We start from the raw sequence: 24,860 nt of genomic DNA on the forward strand, positions 1-24,860 counted from the left end.
GGGCCCAAGGACTTGAAAGCAATCCGTCACAATTCATTAGAAAAGCTTCAGGCTTTGATGACATTAACCATTATGAGATATTCTGCTTTGGTGCAGGGCGGTTAAAACGTGCTTTCTTGGGAATTTCGTCCTATTTGGGCTTTAATTAACGAGTATTTATCGCAAAGTGTTACAGAATTGATGGCGCATAGGGTTTAAGGAGTTTCAATCAGCGGAACATAAAAAGAGTATGTTTCCGTGCAATTCCATGGCTTAAGAGGAGAAATGTAACACGGCGGCGTGTTCCATAACTTGTAAATCATGTTTCTAATTGTCCACATCAACTAGTTAGGGAGGGATTGTAAGCTTCGCCAGACATCAGTGCTCGGAGCCCTAGAAAATAAAACCTCAGCTGTGATTAAGAACAGAGATGCACGTATTACCTATTTCCTGCAAGTGGACTTGAATATCTCGTTTCTGAAAGGGCAGCTTGGCGACATGGAAGCGCTTTATAACAAGCATTGGCCGCGCAGCTGCAAAAGTGACGCGGCCGGAAGAGAAGGGCGGGGGAGAAAGGCGGGGGAGTGAGGGGGTAGTGCAAGCAGAGCAAGGCTTATTGAGATAAGAATGGCAGATGGTGGCTGCGCGCGGTCACGTGCACATGCACGCAAGCTTTAGGCCAGGAAACGCTTGTGGGTAGGACTTTGAAAAGCCCCTTGCTAAAAGTCGAGCAACAGCGCATGCGCTGCTGTAGGCTCGACCTAAAAATACATATGGTAAGCAGAATTGGGCCAGGTCCCAATATCGTCGTACTGCTATGTTGAATGGCTGCACTTTTCGGGCACTGGTCAGCTGTCACCCTGGGGAAGCCTACCAAAGCCAGACATTCCCGAAAACTAGACATCTGGTGGAGTCCAAAGTGGTATACTTTGCATGGACCCCATAAAGTTTTCTTACCACAATGACCTGCAAACCTCAAACTTTGCTTACAAATTGCATATTTAACTTGCATTTCTGTGACTTAAACTTACCGAAACAGCATGAATCTACAACATTCTTACCACTCAGTGTTCCCCCACTTGACTCCATAAAAATGCTACCCCGCTTGTGTGACTTGGCCTTGTGCCCCGGCCAGGCACAAATCAAACCAGGGTCAATGAGATTCGCAATGAGAGACTCCCACTAAACTAGGTTTGAAGCACACCCGTCACGTGCACTACATCCAGTTACACAGGTGGGGCAGCATTTTTGGTCTCGCCTAGCGAACGCAGGTCGAGCGCATCCTAGCCTTCCTGAGAACCCACTGAGTGTTCTCGGCACGCAGTGCTTTATTTGTGCCAGTGGTTGCCGGTGGGGTGCACCAAATAATTTACTGTTAAAAACCACAATACTAGGGAACAGCGAGCACCGTCCTCAGTCCTTTCGTTAAATCACTCCCAAAACTCGCCTCCTCCTGCAGAGAGCCTTTAAAGAAGATGAAATGTGGCGGTGATTTTTGAACATCTTTGAGGGATGTCAATAGTTACCCGCAAAAGCCCTCTTCAAAGAAGCCCTGTGTACAGATTATGACATAATTCTGCGCGCTCACCTGGTACAGGGCTCCTTATTGGCCCCGTTTCTTGACGGTGACTTTTAGAAACTTGTTTTTTCAGCTAATACCGTATGCACCATGCTAGAACATTTACGTTCATAAATATGATGGAAAATCTAAAACCTAACTTCGACTTAAAAGCTATGTGAAACTTACAAAGTCGGCAACGTTTTGTTTTCTTAAAAACATTCACAAACTAGAAGGAAAAGTTTGACAACTTGGACATCTTGATGAACATAATTAACAATAGTCTGGAAGTAGGGCGTGCAGCCCAAAGGAGAGGTTTTTGTCTACTGCTGCGTAAGTGGATGTTTTTCCACCATTAGTTCTTCCTCGACATAACATGGTGAGAGCACCTGACTCGCCCAGGTGTGCTGTGTGTCTGTTTAGGAAACCTTACTGTACTTTCTGCACAAGGTGTCAGAACTGGGCCTAAACGCTTCCAGCGCTATTAACAGCGCCGTGCTGGTCTGGTCTGGTGGCTCAGTGGACTAATGCAGCCATTGCAGGGGCCTGTGTTCGACCTCATGGTCAACAGGTTCAAATCCCGGCGGGTCCACTCAGCCTTTCTTCCATTTGAGGTCGATAAAATGAGTGCCATTGAGTTGGGTAACAATAAACATCTCTTATTCAGCGCCAGGACACCTTCGGTTAATCGTGCGCTTTACAAATACATTATTTACCAAATAATTTACTGTTAAAAACCACAATACTAGGGAACAGCGAGCACCGTCCTCAGTCCTTTCGTTAAATCCCTTGTTTCCCCGGGTGCCACATTTCTCCATCTGGTCTATACAGCTGCACTGAGTGAACACACAGGACGCAGGAGCGAGGGTTACAGTTGTCCCACAAGGCTTTTTGTTATTGTCGATGACATTTTGTTATGGTAGCCTCGGCTGCAGGACATATATTTCTCTTTATAAATCTAGTCAATGTGTAATTTTAAGATCGGAAATGCTACAACAACTAAATCAGCAGCAAATGTGTTTCTTGGGCTGGCAATCTATCAGAAAAGTTGTATGCCAGTGACCAAATACCCTATCCAGCAGTTTAAGAGAATTACGGCTGACAAGCTGGTTCTTGGTATTTCTATGGACACAGAGGTGAGGGGCTCCATCCAATTTAAAACAAGAATTTGCAATGCAATAGGTCTTGCATTTGCGAGAGTTGGAGCTATTGGCATTGTAAATGACAATGCCTTTTATTTATGCGTTTGAAAACCTGCAAGCTGTGCCTAAACAAGCACTTTGTACTTATAGTCCTTGCTGAGAAGCAAGGCTGGCAGTCTCCTTTACTGCAAGCCTTGCTTCTCATAAGCAAGGACTATACATACAAAGTGCATGTTTATGCGCCGCTTGCAGGTTTTCAAAACAAATTAATAAAAGGCATTGTCATTTACAATGCCAATAGCTCCAACTCTCGCAAATGCAAGACCTATTGCATTGCAAATGCTTGTTATTGGGACAAGTGTAGGAGTGGTAGGAAATTTTTGGCTCCTTGCCGATTCCAGAACTTTCCATCAAACTAATCAAAGTTTGGAGTTAGCAAGGGATTCTGTGTAAAACAACCTGGTGAGAGCAGTGCAAGTTACCCCATTCTGGATTCCACCAGGTGTCTAGTTTAAAAAAAAATTACATGTTTGTTGTTTTTTCCAAGGTGCTGGTTGAGCTAGGGCCCAAAATCCACAGCTACCCACTTTTCAAAAAACAGGTCAGTTTTCAGTGGAAAAATGTGATGTATCCAAGTTGTATTTTGGGCCATTTCCTCTTGTGGGCACTAAGTCTACTCACAAAAAGTGAGGTATAATTTTTTATCATAACACTTAGGGGAATGCTGGTGGAAGGGAGTTTGTGGCTGACCGTAGATTCCAGAGCTTACCATCACAGAAATTTGAGGGGAAACGTGTTTTTATTCATAAAAATTTGAGGTTTACAAGGGATTCTGGGTAAAACAACCTGATGAGAGCCACGCAGGTCATCCCTTCCTGGATTCCCCCGAGTGTCTAGTTTTCAAAAATGTACAGGTTTCTTAGGTGCCGGCTGAGATAGGGCCCAAAATACACAGCTACTCACTCTGCAAAGAAATAAAGGATCATTTTTTAGTTGAACAACTGAATGTATCCATGTTGCATTTTGGGTTGTTTCCTGACACAGGCACTAGGCCTACCGTACAAGTGCGGTACAATTTTTATCAGAAGACATGTGGGAGCATAGACTAGTAGGATATTTATTATTACCAACTGGATTTCGCTGCATTTCAAAGGTTTCAAGTTCAAGCATGGCCGCCACATTTAGAACCAACATGTGGCCATCTTGGAACCATAAAGCAATGATACATTATAGAAAGCAGCATTCCATAATGGTCATCTGGTTTAGAGGAAGTCGTCACGTGGGATGCGGTGTACTGCAGATTAAATGAGAGGCAAGCAAGCAACCTGTCAGCAATGTCTGGAGACCTGTTGTATTCTTTTAAGAAATGGTATTATAAACGAACATACGAGAAGTAAAGAAATGAATGGAGAACTGTAGAAGGAGATAATTGAAAACGAAAGGACTGGCCAACCACCACTGATACTGAAGGCACTCATTTTAAGGCGAACGTACATATGTGATCATAAAGTGCTGTCATTCACATGGCAATGGAGTCAATAACTGGTGTTGACTGAATCATTACTTCATGCAGTACTCTGTCATGGATGGAAGCGGAGTGTAAATGACACAAATTGCAGAAGAGAGTTATAAATGAATGGGAGTGCAGAGCTGACCCAAAGGCCTACTGTACCTATATAGATATCTATTCAAACATATGTATGAGTTATTTAATGACACTCTTTATTACAAGAACAGCAGGTAGGTAAGAAGAGATTCTAGCTAGAATGTTTAGAGTGCAAGTCTTCTCCCAACCCCCTAAGGTTTACAGATGAGGTAACCAACACCAGAATCTTTCTTCAAGGGTAATCTGTGGCATTTCCTGAAACAAAATAGTTATGTGTAGCCTAAATGCCTACTGACTTTACCACATGCTTTTCATAAGCAATGTCAGGCCCACTGCATATCTCAGTACTTTTAATAATAAACGGATTAAACCTATGGCATTGGAAATATTTTTTTTCTAGTAAATCAATCAGGCCTCTGGCTGTAGTCATTGGCTTGTCTCCATAACCAACTGAGGCCTGCTGAACTAAGCTTAAGCGTACCCACAAGGTAACCATCAGGCATACAGTCATTACAAACAATGTACAAAATTACAGTTGGAAAGCAAAATACTAACTCTCCTAAAAGGGCCTAACAAGGTTTCTGACACATCTTCTATACCCACAGTTTTCCAGAAGGGGTAACCATCATCAAAACACTTGCTTACTATGGTTTTCTGTGAGATTTCACGTAACAAAATACCCATCTGTAGTCTTTAATAGGGTAATCTAACCTTTAATGGCTTTAACACGTGATTTTCACAATCAATATGTAAGGCATACTGTCTTTATGGCACCTTTTAATTATAAACAATCAGCCCTACAACCTTTATCATTGGCTTGTCACAAACCCCAACCCATACTGTGTTGGTCATAAGCCCGCGCAGAAGGCAACTATTAGGTATGCTATAATAAAATTACAAATACATATGTAATGCAGCTGTCAAAACAATATAAAATCTCTACGAATAGAGCCTAATAAGGATTATCATATTGGAAATCATCCATCCGTAGTGTTTGTTCGGGAGGGTCCCAGAACCCAAAATCCTCGACTAATATGGAAATCTGCTTGATACCATGTAACATAATCCTTACCTACAGGCTTTACCAGTGTAATAACAATCCACCCTTAACAGCCCATTGCCTTTAACCCCTTCGATGCTCATGACGGAACGGTTCCGTCATGAGCACAGCCCCTGGGGGAAGCGCTGGCGCTCCCCCCCTGGGGCACCGATCGTGCCCCCACAGATGGGGATGGCAGCGGAAGAGTTTCCGCTGCCACCCCCGAGCCCCCCCACGCTTCCTGGTGACGTCAGCGCGCACAGCGCGCGCTTCATCAGGAAGCGTTGGACGCGGTGGAATTCATTTCTTCCAGCGCGTCCAACGAGGAAGGTAGGTGTTTTGCTGCAGTGTGGCGGGGGGGGGCGGAATTCCAGGGCCTTGAGGCATCGGGGGAGAGGAAAGAGTATTTCCTCTCCCCTGATGTCTCAATGCTGGGCATTCCTGTTCCACGATCTCGCACAGCGTCGCGATCGTGGGACAGGAATGCCCCCACTAGACCCCAGGGATGTTGTTTTCGGCCATTTGGGAAGCGACCCCTTGGGCAAGGGCCGCTTCCCTGGGGGACAATATTGTAACAGACTTTTCTGCCCCCCCTGGGGCAGATCGGTCCACTTTCGTTCCGTTTCTGCCCCCAGGGGGGGGCAGAAAAGCCCACTAGACACCAGGGATGTCGTAATGGTGAATTTGGAAGCGACCCCTTGGGCAAGGGTCGCTTCCCTGGGGGTGAAATTTGGCAAAGACTCTTCTGCCCCCCCTGGGGGCAGATCGGTCCACTTCCGGTCCGTTTCTGCCCCCGGGGGGGGGGGCAGAAAAGCCCACTAGACACCAGGGAATTTTGATATATTGATATGGGAAGCGACCCCTTGGGCAAGGGTCGCTTCCCTGGGGGTGAATTTTTGCAAAGACTCTTCTGCCCCCCCTGGGGGCAGATCGGTCCACTTCCGGTCCGTCTGCCCCCAGGGGGGGCAGAAAAGCCCACTAGACACCAGGGATGTTGTAATGATGATATGGGAAGCAACCCCTTGGGCAAGGGTCGCTTCCCTGGGGGAGAATTTTTGCAAAGACTCTTCTGCCCCCCCTGGGGGCAGATCGGTCCACTTCCGGTCCGTTTCTGCCCCCAGGGGGGGCAGAAAAGCCAACTAGACACCAGGGAATTTCGATATATTGATATGGGAAGTGACCCCTTGGGCAAGGGTCGCTTCCCTGGGGCTGAATTTGAGAGAATTTGTGCACAGACTTTTCTGCCCCCCCTGGGGGCAGATCGGTCCACTTCTGGTCCGTTTCTGCCCCCAGGGGGGGCAAAAAAGCCCACTAGACACCAGGGAATTTCGCAATATTGTTATGGGAAGCGACCCCTTGGGCAAGGGTCGCTTCCCTTGGGGAATCATTTTTGCACAGACTTTTCTGCCCCCCCTGGGGGCAGATCGCTCCACTTTCGCTCCGTGTCTGGCCCCGGGGGGGGGGGGGGGGGGGAGAGAAAAGCCCACTGGACACCAGGGAAGTAGTGTAAATAAAAATGGAAGTGACCCCTTTGGCAAGTGTCGCTTCCAGGGGGCAATTTTTATAATATGTATTTGGCCCACCCGCCCCGGGACAGAGTAGCCTTTTTTTTCCTGCTGTTTTCTGCCCCACCTGGAACATAACGATTGACCATTTGGGTAGTAACATAGAATGTTGTTATGTTTATTGTTTTCTTTTTGTGAATTGCAATAGTAATGTTTTTTTTTTTTTACTTTTTTGTTCTAGGTGAAGGCTTTTGCTCTTTTGAGTTTGCCATGTTTCTGGCGGTTCTGCTGTTTGTGTAGTTTGGTAAGAGACTCTTTTTTGTACAATGTAAATGTGTTTGATTTCTCTGCATGAATTTTTTTTGCAAATGGTGTAATAATAGCAGTATGTTTGTTTTTTGAGTGTCAAAAACTTTTTGCATTGGTGCTCGATGTGTATTTTGTTGTCTTGTGAGTAATGTGTCTTTTTTTTTTCTTCTTTCTAGTTTGATATCGTTGGTTTTTGCTGTGTCACTGCAGAGTTAGTTTCTGGTGAGTGCAGCTGTCTCTTGTAATTGGATTGTATAGTTTTTGAGTACATTGATCTTTGTGATAAAGGTACACATTTCTTTACTTACTTGGTTTGCACATTGTTGGTTGTTGTTGACTTGTTTGTGCAGTCTTCTAGCTTAGTAAGTAAAATGGCTAGCCGCAGGATGACTGCTCAGCAGGTTGTTGGTTTGCTGTTTGAGTCTTCCTCTGATATTGGTTCAGAGACTGACTCTGCATCTGAGGGAGAGGAGGCAGGGGACGATTCTGGCAGTGAGTTGTCTCTCCGTATGGAGTCATCGGATGATGAAGATACTCTTAGTGCGGATGAAGTGCCTGTGTTAGAGGAGGAGACTGATGTGCCGCTAGTGCGGCAAGAGGCATCTGGGTTGCAGGCTGGGGCTGCAAGGCTTCCCGTTGGTGTAGTGCGGCAAGAGGCTTCTGGGCTGCAGGCTGGGGCTGCTAGGCTTCCCTTTGAAAGTGAGGACCTCTGGGTTGCCCCTGGCATGGTGCAGCCGGCATTGCTAGAGTTTACTGGTGTTCCAGGGTCTAGAGTGAATACTGAAAACTTTTTGCCGGTCAATTTTTTTCAGTTGTTTATGGATGATGTGTTTTTTGCAGAGATTGTTGAGCAGACTAATTTGTATGCCGAACAGTTTTTGAGGGACAACTGTGCCAGTCTTAAGCCACACTCTAGAGCTACCCGGTGGACTCCCACAAATGTTGAAGAGATGAAGAAGTTCTTGGGTTTAACTTTTTTGATGGGCTTGCTAAGGAAGCCATCAATGGCTTCATATTGGTCTAGCAGTCCCTTGATGGCAACGTCTATTTTTCCGGCAGTCATGACTCGTGACAGGTATGTGCTTCTGCTTCGGATGATGCACTTTGTTGATAATGGTTTAGCGTTGCCACGAGATCACCCTGATTGTGACCGTCTTTTTAAGATTAGGCCTGTCCTTGATCACTTTGTTGATCGATTTCCTGAGATCTATGCTCCTGGGAAACAAATTGCAGTGGATGAGTCTTTGGTGATGTTCAAGGGCCGCTTGGTTTTTAGGCAATACATTCCTAGTAAGAGGGCACGCTATGGAATAAAGCTGTATATGCTGTGTGACAGTAGGACTGGATATGTCTCTAATTTCAGGGTGTACACCGGTAAGGAATCTAGGTTTAATCTCCCTGGTTGTCCGTCCACTTTTGGAGTGACTGAGAAAATTGTTTGGGAACTTGGAAGAGGATTTTTTAACAAAGGCCACCATTTATATGTAGACAACTTCTACACTGGTGTGCGGTTGTTCAGGGAATTGGCCAAAGTGGACACTCTTGCTTGTGGCACAATCCGCTCTAACCATAAAGGTTTCCCGAAAGAACTTGTGTGTCAAAAGCTTGTGCGGGGACAGTGCAGTGCGTTGCGTTGCCAGGAGCTTCTTGCTGTGAAGTTTACTGACAGGAGAGATGTCTACATGCTGACTACCATCCATGATGAAAGCACTGCACCTGTGACTGTTTGGGGTCAGGTCGCTGAAGCGCGCAAACCTGTGTGCATTTTAGACTATAATAGGCACATGGGTGGTGTTGACAGAGTAGATCAGAGGTTGGAACCTTACACTGCTCTTCGTAAGGCTTACATTTGGTACAAGAAGTTGGCTATCCATCTTTTCCACATGGCAATGTTTAATGCTTTTGTTGTGTTCCAGGATTCTTGCCCTGAGTCAAAGATGACTTTTGCTAAGTTTCAGGAGTCTGTAATAGGCAGCCTTGTTGTAGTGGAACAGGCAAGTGTTCCTAGAGTTGGACTGGTGGGGGATGTTGCTAGATTGAAAGAACGCCACTTTCCAGATCACATTCCTCCCACACCCGCAAAAGATTTTCCCAGTAGGAGATGTAGAGTCTGTTGGCGAAAAGGTTTGCGGAAGGAGAGTCGTATGTACTGCCCCGACTGTCCTTCTCATCCTGCACTGTGTCTCTCTGCTTGTTTTAGAGCGTACCACACCCGAAAAAAATTTTGGGAGGATTCTTGAGTGGTAAAGTGAACTGCCTGGTCTGTATTCTTTGGATAATTTGATTCTGTTTCAAGGTTGGTGTTAGTGCAATGTATTTAGTTCCTGATTTTCTGTTAGAAGATTTGTATCCATTTGCAATTTGTTTGTGTTTTTAAAAAAAAAAATCCTAAATGTGATGGCGGTGTGTGTTGGCTTGCGCTTGGCTGTTGGTGTGTGTGGACTGGCACTTGGTTGGTGGTGTGCGTGAAATGGTGCTTGGCTGGCGGTGTGCATGGACTGGCGGTGTGCGTGGACTGGTGCGTGGCTGGTGGTGTGCGTGGAATGGTGCTTTGCAGGCGGTGTGCGTGGACTGGTACTTGGCTGGCGGTGTGCGTGGACTGGTGGTGTGTGCGGACTGGTGCTTGGCTGGTGGTGTGCGTGGACTGGAGCTTGGCTGGCAGTGTGCGTGGAATGGTGATGGTGCTTGGCAGGCGGTGTGCGTGGACTGGTACTTGGCTGGCGGTGTGCGTGGACTGGTACTTGGCTGGCGGTGTGCGTGGACTGGTGGTGTGTGCGGACTGGTGCTTGGCTGGTGGTGTCCGTGGACTGGCGCTTGGCTAGCGGTGTGCGTGGACTGGTGTTTGGCTAGCGGTGTGTGTGGACTGGTGCTCTGCTGGCTGTGTGTGAGTATTGACTTTCTGCTGGTCACTACACACACTGCTAGCTGAGTGCCACTCCACGCAATCCATCAGCCTGTGTAGTTGCTGTGTCTGGATTGTGGGCGTGTGAAAGTGATGGGCCCTTGAATGGCGCTGTGTGCTGGTGTGAGTTTTGTTATGTGATGGGCTGGCGGTGTGAATGGTTTTGTATGTCTCACACGTATGAAAGGTGTGTGAATGGCCTGTAAAGAGGTTGGTGCCTTGTCGTGGCTTTACAGCTCACGAGCTGTGAGTCAATGGTTCAGTTTCTCGCCCTTTCAATTATTACCAGTGCATTTCATTTCTGTGAAATCACTTGCTAATACAATTGTATCTACTGAACCATCACTCACCCTCGTGCCAAATCCAACCAGTATGTGTGTGTGCTTGCGGATTAGATGGCTGTGCAGTAATATTTGTCTTTCTGAAGCAGGGTGTACCTTGTCCCTTTTTGGTGAATTTTGTAATGTGTTGCTTTTGTGCCTGGTGGTGCGAATGGTCTTGTTTGTATCACGTATGAAAGGTGTGTGAATGGCCTGTAAAGTGGTTGGTGCCTTGACGTGGCTTTACAGCTCACGAGCTGCGAGTCATTGGTTTGTTTTTTTGAGAATTTAATTATTGACAGTGCATTTCATTTTTGTGAAATCTCGTTAATAAAATTTAATACACTGAACCATGACTCACCCTCGTGCCAAATCCAACCAGTATGTGTGTGTGTTTGAGGAATAGATGGTTGTGCAGGAATCTTTGTCTTTAGTTTCTCTGGCAAGGTACACTTTCCATGCAAGAATAACCCACCAACTGTAGATATTGTCGAAAACCCTTGGGAGTTCATGGTGATGTCTCTCTAGTGAATTGAAAAATATTTTTTATCCCCATTGTCCTGTAAACCTCAAACTGTCTGCCACATTTTCTTTGCAGTATTATTCCAAAATTCTCACGCTGTAGTAACAATAGTTAATCTGGTTTTGCAAGGGGGGTTACTTTGGTTTTTTGCCCGGTGCTCGGCGGCCATCTAGGGAAACCTACCAAACCCACGCATTTCTGAAAACTAGACACCCGGCGGCTTCCAGGGAGGTATGGCTTGCGTGGATCCCCCAACGTTTCCTTACCCAGAATCCCCTGCAAACTTCAGTTTTTGCTCAAAAAATCACTTTTTTCACACATTTTGGGGTGGGAAAGTAGTGGCATCACCGGGCTCACACAAATTTACCACCACCCAGCGTTCCCCCAGGTCTCCCGGTAAAAATGGTGCCTCACTTGTGTGGGAGGCCCAAGTACCCGCGGCAGGCAAGGGCCCAAAACGTAGTGAGGCGACATCAAAATTGCCTACCGCAAAACCACCTGGTTTTGCAAGGGGGGGGTCACTTTGGTTTTTGGCCCGGTGCTCGGCGGCCATCTAGGGAAACCTACCAAACCCACGCATTTCTGAAAACTAGACACCCGGCGGCTTCCAGGGAGGTATGGCTTGCGTGGATCCCCCAACGTTTCCTTACCCAGAATCCCCTGCAAACCTCAGTTTTTGCTCAAAAAATCACTTTTTTCCACACAGTTTGGGGTGGGAAAGTAGTGGCATCACCGGGCTCACACAAATTTACCACCACCCAGCGTTCCCCCAGGTCTCCCGGTAAAAATGGTGCCTCACTTGTGTGGTAGGCCCAAGTACCCGCGGCAGGCAAGGGCCCAAAACGTAGTGAGGCGACATCAAAATGGCCTACCGCAAAACCACCTGGTTTTGCAAGGGGGGTCACTTTGGTTTTTGGCCCGGTGCTCGGTGGCCATCTAGGGAAACCTACCAAACCCACGCATTTCTGAAAACTAGACACCCGGCGGCTTCCAGGGAGGTATGGCTTGCGTGGATCCCCCAACGTTTCCTTACCCAGAATCCCCTGCAAACCTCAGTTTTTGCTCAAAAAATCACTTTTTTCACACATTTTGGGGTGGGAAAGTAGTGGCATCACCGGGCTCACACAAATTTACCACCACCCAGCGTTCCCCCAGGTCTCCCGGTAAAAATGGTGCCTCACTTGTGTGGGAGGCCCAAGTACCCGCGGCAGGCAAGGGCCCAAAACGTAGTGAGGCGACATTTGGGATAGGCAATGTTGATGTCGCCTCACTACGTTTTGGGCCCTTGCCTGCCGCGGGTACTTGGGCCTCCCACACAAGTGAGGCACCATTTTTACCGGGAGACCTGGGGGAACGCTGGGTGGTGGTAAATTTGTGTGAGCCCGGTGATGCCACTACTTTCCCACCCCAAAATGTGTGAAAAAAGTGATTTTTTGAGCAAAAACTGAGGTTTGCAGGGAATTCTGGGTAAGGGAACGTTGGGGGATCCACGCAAGCCATACCTCCCTGGAAGCCGCCGGGTGTCTAGTTTTCAGAAATGCGTGGGTTTGGTAGGTTTCCCTAGATGGCCGCCGAGCACCGGGCCAAAAACCAAAGTGACCCCCCTTGCAAAACCAGGTGGTTTTGCGGTAGGCCATTTTGATGTCGCCTCACTACGTTTTGGGCCCTTGCCTGCCGCGGGTACTTGGGCCTCCCACACAAGTGAGGCACCATTTTTACCGGGAGACCTGGGGGCACGCTGGGTGGTGGTAAATTTGTGTGAGCCCGGTGATGCCACTACTTTCCCACCCCAAAATGTGTGAAAAAAGTGATTTTTTGAGCAAAAACTGAGGTTTGCAGGGGATTCTGGGTAAGGAAACGTTGGGGGATCCACGCAAGCCATACCTCCCTGGAAGCCGCCGGGTGTCTAGTTTTCAGAAATGCGTGGGTTTGGTAGGTTTCCCTAGATGGCCGCCGAGCACCGGGCCAAAAACCAAAGTGACCCCCCTTGCAAAACCAGGTGGTTTTGCGATAGGCCATTTTGATGTCGCCTCACTACGTTTTGGGCCCTTGCCTGCCGCGGGTACTTGGGCCTCCCACACAAGTGAGGCACCATTTTTACCAGGAGACCTGGGGGAACGCTGGGTGGTGGTAAATTTGTGTGAGCCCGGTGATGCCACTACTATCCCACCCCAAAATGTGTGAAAAAAGTGATTTTTGGAGCAAAAACTGAGGTTTGCAGGGAATTCTGGGTAAGGAAACGTTGGGGGATCCACGCAAGCCATACCTCCCTGGAAGCCGCCGGGTGTCTAGTTTTCAGAAATGTGTGGGTTTGGTAGGTTTCCCTAGATGGCCGCCGAGCACCGGGCCAAAAACCAAAGTGACCCCCCTTGCAAAACCAGGTGGTTTTGCGATAGGCCATTTTGATGTCGCCTCACTACGTTTTGGGCCCTTGCCTGCCGCGGGTACTTGGGCCTCCCACACAAGTGAGGCACCATTTTTACCAGGAGACCTGGGGGAACGCTGGGTGGTGGTAAATTTGTGTGAGCCCGGTGATGCCACTACTTTCCCACCCCAAAATGTGTGAAAAAAGTGATTTTTTGAGCAAAAACTGAGGTTTGCAGGGGATTCTGGGTAAGGAAACGTTGGGGGATCCACGCAAGCCATACCTCCCTGGAAGCCGCCGGGTGTCTAGTTTTCAGAAATGCGTGGGTTTGGTAGGTTTCCCTAGATGGCCGCCGAGCACCGGGCCAAAAACCAAAGTGACCCCCCTTGCAAAACCAGGTGGTTTTGCGATAGGCCATTTTGATGTCACCTCACTACGTTTTGGGCCCTTGCCTGCCGCGGGTACTTGGGCCTCCCACACAAGTGAGGCACCATTTTTACCGGGAGACCTGGGGGAACGCTGGGTGGTGGTAAATTTTTGTGAGCCCGGTGATGCCACTACTTTCCCACCCCAAAATGTGTGAAAAAAGTGATTTTTTGAGCAAAAATTGAGGTTTGCAGGGGATTCTGGGTAAGGAAACGTTGGGGGATCCACGCAAGCCATACCTCCCTGGAAGCCGCCGGGTGTCTAGTTTTCAGAAATGCGTGGGTTTGGTAGGTTTCCCTAGGTGCCGGCAGGGCTAGCGTTCAAAATCTACAGCTAGTCACTTTGCCAAAAAAAGGGTCATTTTTCACTGCAAAACCCCGTTGCGTTTTGCGCCATTTCCTGTCGCGGGCACTAGGCCGACCCGCACAAGTGAGGTACCATTTTTCTCGTAGGACTTTGGGGAACGCGGGGTGGGTGGAAATTTGTGGATCCACGCAGATTCCAGAACTTTCCATCACAGAAATGTGGGGAAAATGTGTTTTTTTTGTCAATTTTTTACGTTTGCAAGGGATTCTGGGTAACAGACCATGGTGGGAGGCAGTCAAGTCACCCCATCCTGGATTCCCCTGGGTGTCTAGTTTTCAAAAATGTATAGGTTTGCTAGGTTTCCCTAGGTGCCGGCAGGGCTAGGGTTCAAAATCTACAGCTAGTCACTTTGCCAAAAAAAGGGTCATTTTTCACTGCAAAACCACGTTGCGTTTTGCGCCGTTTCCTGTCGCGGGCACTAGGCCGACCCGCACAAGTGAGGTACCATTTTTCTCGTAGGACTTTGGGGAACGCGGGGTGGGTGGAAATTTGTGGATCCACGCAGATTCCAGAACTTTCCATCACAGAAATGTGGGGAAAATGTGTTTTTTTTGTCAATTTTTTACGTTTGCAAGGGATTCTGGGTAACAGACCATGGTGGGAGGCAGTCAAGTCACCCCATCCTGGATTCCCCTGGGTGTCTAGTTTTCAAAAATGTATAGGTTTGCTAGGTTTCCCTAGGTGCCGGCAGGGCTAGGGTTCAAAAACTACAGCTAGACTCTTCGCAAATAAAGTGTAAATTTTCAGTGTGAAAATGTGGTGCGTTCACCTTAGGTTTTGAGCCACTTCCTGTCGTGGGCACTATGCCTACCCACACAAGTGAGGTACCATTTTTATCGGGAGACTTAGGGTAGTTCAAATTTGTAAAGCAACTGTTATTACCTATTGATTTTTGATGCATTTCTCCCTTCCAAATGAAAGACATTGTGTAAAAAAAAAAGTCATTTTGAAAAATGACCAATAATTGTCATGCAAATATGAGTATTCCCAATTTCGAAAATGTGCAAATATGCACTGTTTCTAAACTCTGTAATTTGTTCCCATTTCAGAAATACATAGGTGACTTTCATACCGATTTTTCCATGTATACATTTTCCCACAATAATTGCTATATACCCGGACCAAAAAAAAAAAAACATTACAAAATGCTGCTCAGTTTTCTACTCTGGGTTCGTTGGGCTCTTGGTGAACCTACAAGTCCTATATGTCCCCACAACCAGGAAGGTCTACCGGATGTAACGGTACATTGCTTTCAAAGAGATGTCATAATTCGAAGAAGTTACAGGTGAAAACGTTGACTCAAAAGGCTGCTTTTTTCAACAAATTTTTAATTTTTCCTATATTTACCTGTAAATTTCTATAAAGAAACCTTGATGGATCTACACAAATGACCCCTTGCTGAATTCAGAATTTTGTCTACTTTACAAAAATGTATAGCTTTCCAGGATCCATTATTGTTTTTGTACCCATTTCTACCGTTAACTGGAAGGAGGTTGAAAGCACAAAAAATAGCAAAAATAGGGTATGTCCCAGAAAAATGCCAAAACTGTGTAAAAAATGTTGGTTTTCTAACAAAATTCTGTCATTCCCTAAAAGCTGGAGAAATGGTGATTTCAGCCCCACAAACCCTTTTTTGATACCATTTGCAGAGAAAAACCCAGAAGCTTTCATTCGCAGCCCGTTTTTCCCATTTTTCACAAAAAAAAAAAATGTTGCTGTATTTTGACTAATTTCTGGGAACCCTCTAGGAGAATCCACAAACCCTGGGTACCTTTAGAATCCCCAAGATGTTGGAAGAAAAGGACGCAAATTTGGCGTGGATACCTAATGTGGTCAAAAAGTTACAGAGGCCTAAGCGCGCACTACCCCAAATAGCCCAAAAAAGGCTTAGCACAGGAGGGGAAAAGGCCTAGCAGCGAAGGGGTTAACAAATACTTTTCACAATAAGGAAGACCTACTTGGTTTGTCTTTACTTTTAATCATAAACAGGTCACACCTAAGGAATTTAACATTACCTTTCACTATTGGAAGTGGAAAGAGGAGGCCTCTACCAACTGCTTGATATTATACACACCATAAACCTAGTGCACATAAATTGGCAACCATCATGCATACAGGGTATAAAAGTACAAAAATGTTAACAAAATAATAATACATAACCTCTCTAAATAGGGCCTAACAAGAATCACAGAGAAATTCTACTTCCAACGTTTGTGTGTGGGTGACCAACACCAAAACCCCTTGACTACAATGGTAATTTGTGAAATGAATGTAAACTGACCAAAAGCTATGCCTTTAATTCATTTGAAATAATACAACTGAGAAAGGACTCCACTCCTCTGCCTCATATCACGAGCAGGACCACTGCACCATAGGCCTAATAGTGTCTCTTGGCCAATTCAGGAGACATTCTCTTTTTTGTCAGAATTAGTGTTACTTGTCCTGCCTGTGAATGAGAAATGGGGTAACACACATTTGTATGGGTGTTGCCTGGAAGGGGAAGAATTAAGCTAATTCCCTAATGGCGCACCCCTAATACAAATCCCCCATGCTCAAAACGTCAACGCGTTTCGAACCAGTCGTGGTTGTAGGGTTCTCCTCAGGACTTGGACTTGGCCGTGACCTCTCTAATGAAACCAAGGAATTTCGCACTCTAGTTAAGGCAGACTCTCTGTCTGGTGTTTAAATGAGCGTCCTCGGGAGCTCGACTTCTGCAAAACTACGTAAAAGGAATCACTTAGACGTGCAGACGGCTAATAAGGTAACAGGAAGTTTGCACTCCTCAGAAGATTTCTTGTAGGCCCAAGCTATGTAATTCAGACACACCGTCGAATTTATTACACACGTTTTGCAGAAGTCGAGTTCCCGAGGGCCCTCATTTAAACACCAGACAGAGAGTCTGCCTTAACTAGAGTGCGAAAGGCAGGTCTTTAAACCTTTTCCGTTATGGCATAACAATTAGTGGCCTCGACAGCAGAGGTATTCTGACAATGTGCCTCTTAACCTTGATCCACCAGAACCCTTCCAGCAAGTGGAACACTGCCCTCCACAAGTAGCTGGCATTCCAACGTAAAATCGAGGTATATATAGAAACCCAGCAATTGATATCATAAGTACTTTTGTGACAGCAAACAGCATTGGGTCTTACACTAAAACATTCCTTGCTCTTATTATAGAGGTCAAGTCCACGTCCTGAGGAGAACCCTACACCCACGACAGGTTCGAAACACGTTGACGTTTTGAGCATGGGGGATTGGCATTAGGGTTGCACCATTAGGGAATTTGTTAAATTCTTCTCCTTACAGGCAACACCATACAAACGTGGGTAACCCCATTTTTCATTGACAGGCAGGACAAGTAACAGTAATTCTGACAAAAAGAGAATGTCTGCCTAGTGTCTGCTCACAAAATTAGGACTGGTTAAATAGTATTGTGCTTATACATGTTATTTTTTGCTGTATGAATTTTTCATTTGAATGTCTTTTTGTCACTTTTGCAAAAACCTGTTGTGTTGTATATATTGAATTTGAGTACATGTCTAAATAAGTTTTGTATGTCGCCATTTCAACCAAGTGTTACCCATTTCACGACGTGTACAACTGAGTGTAACAGCTTTCTATATAAAATATTACAAATTGAACTGAATAAAGCTGAGGCGCCTTTCAATTGATGTTTTAGGGTGCCCATTGTGTTGTGTCTACTAGTTGTGTCCCTGCGAGGACACCTTAACTGTTGTCAGCTGTGTCCCTGCGAGGACACCGTACCGCCCGCTCCCTCATCAGCTGTTCACGTCACCTGTTGTGACAGTTGACAGCTGATGACCCGACACGCGGCACATCCCTGAGCTCCGCCCTCGGAGCCTGTGTTGGTGCATGTTTGAAATAAAGAACTCGTTCATCATCATTGCTTCGCATTAGTTCTCAACACATTGAACCTATGGTTATCAGTCTTCCTGGACATTGTGTTTTCTATACAAATAGTATAGTGGTGCAGTCCAAGTAGTCACGGACCCAAGCCTTGCTTGTTTATACTGCCAGTCAGCAGGTGTCATCGAAAGAGGCAGTAGAAAGTGACTTGGCGGAACACAATCTGCCCGAAGCTGATGGTCTCAATAGACCCATCCCTGGTAGTGAAAGTTAGAGTCAAGCGAATGAGGAGGACAGTGAACTCCAAGACTCCCAATAAAGCTCGAGCAGCAGAGAGGCTGGCAGAACGCTCACATCAGCGATACGACCTCCGGACAAACCCACAACTGAGTCAGAGGCTTTGTATGGCAAATTAATCAATGACAATTTACGACCACATTAGGAAGGGGTGTAGTGAGCCACCCGGGACCCTCCTGAGTGAGCCCTTCACCCAGAAGTGCACCGATTACATCCTTTGGCCAGAGGCTTTGAAATAAATGGGCATAAAACTCACGTGGTCTTACTGGCCATACCCGAGTGGAGAGCGTGTGGGGTAATTTATTGGGCTCAAGGGTAAGCATCTGTGCATACCATAGTGTGCCGCCGTACTGGTATTTTGCGATTTCTGTCGTTGCATCCAGATATGATACAAGTAACATTATACCTATAAGCCAGGACTATTGGCTTTGTCAATGATTGTTAATTGCGTAAAATAAATAAGCAACAACTATGGCTTTGTAGTATATAACGTTGAAAATGCGTGAACGAACTAAAACGAGTCTCTTTGAAGTTACATTCAAGACTTCGAGCAGTGGTACTGCTGCAGAATTAAGAATTTCTATTTTAACTTGATGGCGAGAGCAACATTGGAGAGCCCTATAGGGGCAAGGCTCGGCACCTGCTTTTAAGAAATGCCGGTGCCGAGCAGCGGCAGGACCCGGCCCACTTAAAGTCCTCAGAGTACCTATTCTTACCCGAAAATGCCACTACTCAGACCACGAGGATCTTTCACACAAACTGTGATCTCTCCAGACCCAGCTCTTCGACTATTAAAGGTGCTCCCACAAGTCGCATGACATACACCACCGGGCCCACACAAGACAGCGAGAAGCACAGCCTTACCTGTGCTTCACTCTCACTGAACACTCCTTCATGAATTTAAGCAGGGCGCATGCGTATAAAATACGCGTTTGCTCGACTAATTTCCTTAGAAAACGGACTACAAAAGATGCTCATTTGTGTTCAGCCCTGTGGGTTACCTTGTCGTCCATCTTGGAATTTGACATTTTCGAGCACCATGAATCTTTTTAGCAAGCGATATTAAACCTTCTCTTCATAAAGCTATTTTCAACCATGGAGTTTCTTGAGTGGTTGAGTGTCGCCATGTTAGTCCAAGATAGAATTACAGCTGGCGTTGCTTTTTCATTTTCCTTACACTGTCAATATTGAATATTGTTGCACTAGTTCAAAATGGTTGCTTCGCTTACAAGTGGAATGAACACCGGAGTGTTTGAGTATCATTTACTTCAGCGGGAGCGTGCAGTCCTTTCTCTGTGTTTGTTGTTCACTCTCACTCAGCTAGTTTTATCCTCCCTCCGGGGCTTGTCGCCCTAGTGCATCTTGCTGTTGCTAAGGACTCAGAAGGTGCGGTCAGCTGCGGGCACGATGAGCTTTCGCACCCCACGTTGGGTTTTATGATCTAGTGGCTGATCTGACGTGTTCTGAATTCGGATAGCGAAGGAACCATAAGCTTTATGATAACACCAAACTGGTACTCTGAAGCGTTGAGGGTCTGAGACTGCAGGTAAGAGAGGCTTGTTTGTGATAACTTAACCCATCTGTTGATTGTTAATGGTACTTCTTGTTTGTAACTCTTTTTATTAAATAATCTTTCTTATGCACTCCAGTGCGTAAATGGAAAGTCTATGTTCTTGTCCTACGAACCTCCCTGCGACTTGTTCCCAAGTATAGTTAGTATTGGAAAGTTGCAATGCCCCGCAGTCTGCAAGCAAAAGGGGTGAGTTGTAATGACCTAAGAGGGAGATTTAATGTAGACTGTAAGTGTCATTAGACAATGGGACAGGCTGCTGCAGACCTCGGGTGGCGTCGGAATGGAATCCAGCGCTCCCCTGGAGCCCAGTTCTAAGGACCAAGACAATGAATAGGGGTCCTTGGAGTTAAGGCGCTCTCACCCACGGGGGCTGAGGGTTACAGACCTTCGAAATGGAGAGTGGGGCAGAGGCGTCGGATAGACTCACGGACACTCTCTGGGGGAGGTGGGCAGGGCTTTTATTTGGCCTTAAGAATAAATACTTGGGTTGACCCATAAAAGGTTCACCATATAAATCAGGCATCATATGTCTATAAAATATGATAAAGATTCTTTAAAATGAATATATATATTTTCTCTCAACATTTTACTGTTTCAATTGAGTAGATATGATATTAATGGATTGAGTAATATTTATGGATTTATGGAAAGTAATATTTTCTTACACATGAAACATTTAAGAATGCCTTCATGCCCTGACGACATTGTTACGAGTTACACAAGAAGTGTAAGTTTGCCGTGTTCTCTGTATACACACCACTGTGGGGTTCCATTCTTCTGCCGTCCGTTTAGCACAAAAGGTCACATATTTTTGTTAAATTATTTTACAATTTAGATTGCATCTAAAATCAAACTGGTACTCTGTATTTATGAGTATGGTAATGCAATGGAGCGCTGCACGGGGTCAGAGATAAGCATTAAGTCAACAAGTCATGAGCGAGGTAGCTGCGATGCGTTGGTGGTCTAGTGCTCTTTAAGGAGATGTGTCTTCTAATCCTGCTTAAATTCTAGCATAGCTGGGGTGATTCTGATGGATATGGGAATGTTGTTCCAGATCCTGAGTACATTGATGGAAAAGTCCTGCTGCCTTGTTTTGGGTCTGGCATGACAGCACAGCTGTTGCCAGACCATATGTGGTCAATCTAAAAAAAACTAAATAGCTTTCAGGAGGACTACAGAGTGGTTGATGGACCGAAGTATGTGTTTTGCTTGATCAGAAGTTGTGATCTTCTACCGAAATAGTGCTTCCCGTCAACGCAGATGTGGTTATTTTGTTTGTTTAGCCTACTGCCTGAACCAGCAGAAGTATGCTCGCCTATAGAAGACTCCATAATAAGCATAAAGTACAAAACCATCAATGTGATTGAGCTTGACCTTTCGGGGGCATACACATAACACTGTAATGCTATTTAAAAAGTCTTAGACTAGCAGATCATTTACAGTGTTTGTTTACATCCAGCAGCAGCACAGATGGGAGGAGGGCAGTTATGAGGAATGTATTGCCGTTTTCCAGTCCCAGCACCCCCCCTTTCACTTTCCATCATTAGCTTTAGACTTCAGAGTACAGTTGTGAGTTTGAGAGCAGCATGGGATGACGTGAGCTACACTAATCTACATGCTTTTACATGTGTTACATAGCACTCTTTGAAAGAATGGTGATTTTTTTTTAATTCCTACATTGCCTTTAATTTATTTGGAAGACTAGAATACAGCAGTATGTCTGGCCTCAGTGTTTAGAAATGAAGATGGTGTGAAATATACTAATGTTTCATGAATTGTGTGCATAATACCCAAAATCTCTTTAAAAAAAACGTATAGGTAACAAAATATTTTTTCTAGTTTTTAGGTCGAGCCTAGAGTCAGTACGCATGCGCTGCTCTGCGAGACTTGCTGGAGTATGGAGTAGAAGCCCCGTCTACTCTCCTCCCATATTTGTCATTGGCTTGTGTCATTGTCCTTCGGAAATGCTGGCTTCTGATTCGTAAGTAGGCTTGTTAGTCCCGCCTTAGTACCGCCTTGTCTTCCTTTGTAACCTCCCATGGCAACTGGCCCTTTCACTTCGGTTGTTACATGGTATGTGTTTTTTAGTCTGTAAGCACTATTTTCTTTATTGGGTTTCTCCTACTGCAGGCACCACAACGTGCTTTGCTTACATTCAGTGCACAACGCGCGCTTTCTCTTTCCAATGCCATAGGTCTCCTGTTGCATTGCAAATATTTTTACCTTCTCTCTTGCCCAGGATCCGATGAGATTGCTGGGGGAGTGCTGGTCCGGGTTCCCCCATTATAAAGATCGGGGAGTGGGGCGCACGCACCCACCAGGTTCCTCCTAAGCGTCTGGGCTGTAGTTAACTACAGCTCGTAGCAACGGCCCCATTTTAACAAACAGCCGAAATAATCACTATTGTTTCACTCACAAGCCCACGCCCTCTGCTCCCACAACTATCAGAGTTCTCCCTCATCCCTTTTCCCCCTACATCTAGTGTGTTGCAGCAAGTGAATTACTTAATTTCAGGGAAGAAAGTGGGCGACTTCCTTTTCTCTTGCTGCTGAACAAATACTAGAAAATAAGCAATTTTGATCTTCTTGATGTTTGCTAAGCGGCTCTTGGGATGATAGTTTCATAGGGGACTGATAAAATAAATTTTCACTACTCAGAATTTGGGAAACATATTTTTCTTCAAAGGGAAAAGTGTTACCGTAAAAGAACTTGCAACATGCGGCTGCAGAACACAAGCATGAACTGGAAATGCAAACTAGCCCTGGATTTATTTCTAAAATGTAACTGGGACACACAGAAAAAAAAAGAGGCACCCCATTGTTATTGTGCAGGCGAAGGATTGTTTGCTGCTGAATGCAACAATGTATGTTTTACACAAACTATGTTAATGGGGGAATTTGAAGAGAACGTATTGATAAAATCGAGTTCTTGTGCCTCCTTGCAAGACAGAATCCTAGTTTGTTGGTGGATAATAAAAACGTTTTTTTGTCGTCTATTTCATATGAATGTGTGTCAAAGGGGGACAATAGCGAGATACTTCTACCTCAAAATGCATGCTATATTTTACCACATAATTTGCCTTTGCTAGCGACATCATTTGGTCAATCCTGCCAAATAGTTTTGCACACTATTTGAGAATAATTCTAGTGACTTTGTTTATAACTTTTTAGGTCTCGCCTGCGAACGCAGCGCGAAGCGCTGCTTTTTAGGTCTCGCCTGCGAACGCAGCGCGAAGCGCTGCTTTCGGCGAGATCTATTGTTGCTGACTTGCCTCGGAAGTGGGACAGGAGATGTGCACGCGCAGGCTTTTGGCGGATTTGAGTTGGTGTACGCGCTTACAGCCACGCGGCGTGCACATCTCCTGTCCCCCTTCCCTCGCAAGCCAGCAAGCAGTTTCACTTTCGTCCTCACCAGCCTCATGTAATTGTTTAGGTCTCGCTCTCGCTGTGAACGCGCTTGCGCGTTGAGTGCCTGCTGAGTTAATTATAGGTCCGCAGCGTGGGGCGCCTGTCGGCATGCTGTGATAATGACCTTTGGTTTTTTAAAGCACGAAGGCTGTGTTTGCACTTTTTTTTTTTTAAAATAGGCGGACACGTGCAGAGAGACCACGACTGATAGAAGAACTTCCGGCAGCAAGGGGGACCAATAGTTAATTTCCCGTGATTTCGAAGATACCAAGTTTTGCCAAAGCGCAATAACTATGCGTCAAAATAAACTATTTTATGCACATCGCGTTACAGTTTTCAACCCGATAACTAAACAGTTGACAGGCTTATCTACCACCGCTTATCGCTGCTTAAAATCATCCCCCAGGGGCACAAAGAAAACAATATCCTGCGGAATACTGGGGGGGAGGCAGGGCTGACCCTGCTCCCTGAGGGCACAGTCCACAATGCCGCAGATCACAGGCAGTTATGGGGGAGGGACAAATGGTTGTAAGAAGGCTGAGGGACAATATGGCACGAAAAACGTTTGAGTTCCTACCCATACCAGGCGCACCCAACCCTCCCTCCCCAAGATGCCGCGGTACTCACAGGAATCTCTGCCATGGCCAGCATCATCTCTTCCATCAACTCTTCTTCCTCCATAGCTGCTCCCACGGGTGCAGGCGCTCACACGCCCCGGCAGCAGGGATTCCGTGGGCGGGGCTTGAGGCGGGGAGGAGCGGCCACACGCCGGGACTCACGCGATTCTTGTGATGTGGCGGTTGGGGTCCAAGCGGCTGGAACGGTAGACAACGCGCACCCTCCCTACAATCCGCCACTTGCTGGGATGGGGGCGGAACCGCTGTACACTCACCCCCGGCCCGAGCGGTTGAAATCCCTGCCCGCAGTGCCGGATCCGCGGGAAAGCAGAGGGGGTCTACTGCATCACAGCCAAACCAACTGCACAGTTTGCTGACACAGGGAGGAGGTAGCCCAACTAATGCCCGCGTAGAGCAACAGCATCGACGGGCTGGTAGACGGTTGGTGACCGGGGCTAGTTTCAAAGTAGCTCCTGATGTGCACCTTTTAAGATTATTTTAATGGCAGGTCTATTGTCGAAGTGTGCCCAGGGTTTTACGTGGGGTGCGTCCTTCCGCTTCTCAGACCTAGCAGTAATTAACAAGCATTTGCCATGCAATAGGTCTCGCATTGACGCGAGTTTGGGCTATTGACATTGTAAATAACAATGCCTTTTCTTTTCGTTTTCTTTTTCAAAACAAAAATAAAAGGCACTGTTATTTAAAATGCCAATAGCTCAAACTCGCGTCAATGCGAGACCTATTGCATTGCAAATGCTTGTTCCTTCAACCTATCGCTTGACTACCTTTAAAAGTGTTCCTTGTTCTCTCCGGGACCTTTATTAAAATCCTAATCTTAACTCGTACCCTAAGCGCGAACATAAAGTGGACAGAACAAAACTGCGGAATGGAACATGGAATTCAATTTATACTGTTTTAAAACCAGGCAGGAAAGAGCACAAAGGACCACAGGGACATTCGTGATGGGATAGCACGTGTTCCAAAGTATAATTAGGTTGCGTGAAGATCTCCTCTGCCAGAGGGATGGCATACAAAGACCAGAGTGCATCCGAAGTAAGTA

At 46.1% G+C, this 24,860-nt stretch overlaps 2 protein-coding genes across 4 annotated transcripts in view; one reads left to right on the top strand and one right to left on the bottom strand.

Annotated features, from left to right (window-relative positions):
* The window catches only part of BRAT1 (BRCA1 associated ATM activator 1), a 233,146-nt gene extending 214,000 nt beyond the window's left edge, over positions 1–19,146 (bottom strand). The window contains exon 1 of one of the 2 annotated variants that reach the window (XM_085629208.1): positions 19,068–19,146. In XM_085629208.1, coding sequence (XP_085485334.1) covers positions 19,068–19,099 — 32 coding nt within the window. In that variant the 5' untranslated portion in view covers positions 19,100–19,146. Of the gene's footprint in view, positions 1–18,919; positions 19,036–19,067 lie in introns of those variants that run through there. The other variant, XM_085629210.1, reaches the window with a different exon arrangement.
* A 256-nt stretch (positions 19,147–19,402) lies between these two features.
* Positions 19,403–24,860, top strand: part of IQCE (IQ motif containing E) — a 285,773-nt gene continuing 280,315 nt past the window's right edge. For both annotated transcript variants that reach the window (XM_085629211.1, XM_085629212.1), the window contains exons 1-2: positions 19,403–19,749; positions 21,616–21,757. The gene's annotated coding sequence lies outside the window, so the exon portion shown is untranslated. The remainder of the gene's footprint in view (positions 19,750–21,615; positions 21,758–24,860) is intronic.

Source organism: Triturus cristatus, chromosome 10, assembly GCF_964204655.1.
Source record: "Triturus cristatus chromosome 10, aTriCri1.1, whole genome shotgun sequence".
Classification (NCBI taxonomy): Eukaryota; Metazoa; Chordata; class Amphibia; order Caudata; family Salamandridae; genus Triturus; species Triturus cristatus.